The sequence below is a fragment of the Vicia villosa genome, linkage group LG6, assembly GCF_029867415.1.
Source record: "Vicia villosa cultivar HV-30 ecotype Madison, WI linkage group LG6, Vvil1.0, whole genome shotgun sequence".
Taxonomy (NCBI): Eukaryota; Viridiplantae; Streptophyta; class Magnoliopsida; order Fabales; family Fabaceae; genus Vicia; species Vicia villosa.
The window spans coordinates 84,800,316-84,802,426 of NC_081185.1; the positions used below are offsets into that span (position 1 = coordinate 84,800,316).

Consider the following 2,111-nt stretch of genomic DNA (forward strand, 5'->3'; position numbering starts at 1 on the left):
AGGAATTCCACAACACTCCTTCTGCAGGACACTCTGGAGTTAAGGCGACAATGGCTAGACTTTCTGCATCCTTTTCGTGGCCAGGACTCTACAAACAAGTAAAAAAATTCATTCAACATTGCACTACCTGTCAACAGAATAAATATTTGACACAGAAAAAAAAGGTCTCCTTCAACCGTTACCGATTCCAGCTCAAGTATGGGAGGAACTTACTATGGACTTCATCACCAATCTTCCAAACTCATTCGGTTTTACGGTGATTTGGGTAATCTGTGACCGCTTGACCAAGTACATCCACCTCATTGCCCTACCCACCAAGTTCACATCTCAGGACTTGGCGCATCGTTTTGCCGTCGAGATTCACCGTTTGCATGGCACTCCCAAGTCCATAGTCTCAGATCATGACCCTTTGTTTCTCAGCAATTTCTGGAAAGAATTTTTTAAAGCACAAGGGACTAAGTTAAAATACAGTACAGCCTACCACCCCGAAACGGATGGTCAAACAGAAGTTACCAATAGATCTGTGGAAACTTACCTTCGTTGCTTTGTCAATGACCACCCTCGCAAATGGTTCAAGTACCTTCATCTGGCTGAACTCTGGTACAATACTTCTTTCCACTCTGCGATTCAAATGTCCCCGTTCAAAGCTTTGTATGGCCGCGAACCACCAAACATCAATCAGTGCCTCGCGAGCGAAGCTAAGGGCGACCCTCTCCCTGTTTTGCTCCAAGTACATGAACAAATACTCACACAGTTAAAAGAGAATCTCAGAAAAAGTAGAGTCCAAATGGAAAAACAGGCAAATAAACACAGAGCTGATGTTACCTTTGATGTGGGAGCCTGGGTTCTCTTACGCCTCCAACCATACCGTCAGCAAACAATCCACAAACGCGTTTCCCAGAAGTTATCCCAAAGATACTTTGGTCCTTTTCAAATTGTTAAACGCGTCGGTGAGGTCGCGTATCTGTTAGATCTGCCATCTTCCTCCCGCATACATCCGGTTGTCCATGTCTCCCTGCTGCGTCACTACCATGGAACATACCCAACAACGGATTTTTGCCCAATACCTGCACACAAAAGCGTTAGTTTCATTCAGGAATCGGAAAGTGAAACAATAGATCTCAAAGATGACGGAAGCGCTCTACCTAGGACGGCTATAGTTTCGAAGGTTCGGGATGTATCTCCTTCAGGTCATAGCTTGCTCAAGACAAGGAAGCAAAGTGTTTTAGCAGAAGATTTAGAAGAAAGTACTTCACAAGGTTTGAAGCGAAGTAATGCAGAGAGAGAAAATGAAAGCATTTCTGAGGGAGAGTTAGTACTTAACACAAAACAAATGTTGTTCCCCACTAGTCAAAACTCCTCTCCTAAGACTGCCACGTGTTCCCCATCTAACGGCCAGGAACCACTCACGTGTGGAAAACCGTGTGAGCAATATCCCGCTGTATCCCACTCCCCTTTTTCTATCAATACTCCACCGCCCAAAGTCATTAATTCACCTTTTTCTGTCTCACCCACTCCACATAATATCTTCCCACTGCCCAAGAAAGACCCTTCTCGGTCTCCACCCCCAACGTTCAAATCTCAACTTCCCTCCAATTCTCCTTCTGCCACGCGTCCGTTGCGGAGTCCTTCCCCAAACCAGATTCCATCCCAGCCCTTATTTTCCCCAACCACTTCCTTGGATCCTCTTACAATTGCCCATAATTCCGAAAATGCCACCAACAACTTGAACCTTGAGGACAAGGTTCTCATTGGGCCTATGAGTATTGATAAGAGCAGCAATTCAAGGCCCACTAGAGTGAAAAAAAGGTCCATTTTACTTAAGAACTTCTACACTTATTAAAAGGTGTATTTAGTAATATTTTAGTTGCTGCACTAGTTGCCTTTTATGTAGGCCCATGGCCCTTTTATTCATTAGAAAAACCCTAGCTATATATTGTAATGAGCTGGTGTGTATTGAATTAAGAAAAATCAGATTGTTGTTTTTATGTCTTTATCTCTTATGCAACTCTAGATCTAAAGTTAGCTTGAGCATATTCTATCAGAAATCCTAGCCATGTGTCATCTTGATAGCAACTCCTTGAAATAATTTAATTGTGTAATTTACTAAT

The 2,111-nt window shown here is 43.2% G+C and overlaps 1 protein-coding gene across 1 annotated transcript; it reads left to right on the forward strand.

The window, feature by feature from the left end:
* Nucleotides 1–214: 214 nt before the first annotated feature.
* LOC131614035 (uncharacterized) lies at nt 215–1,843 on the forward strand. Its single transcript, XM_058885665.1, has one exon. It carries the CDS (start codon nt 215–217, stop codon nt 1,841–1,843), a length of 1,629 nt encoding a protein of 542 aa, XP_058741648.1.
* The last annotated feature ends 268 nt before the right edge of the window (nt 1,844–2,111 follow it).

Coding starts and splice junctions, on each gene's coding strand:
- LOC131614035 (XM_058885665.1), top strand. CDS start 215: ATGGACTTCATCACCAATCTTCCAAACTCATTCGGTTTTACGGTGATT.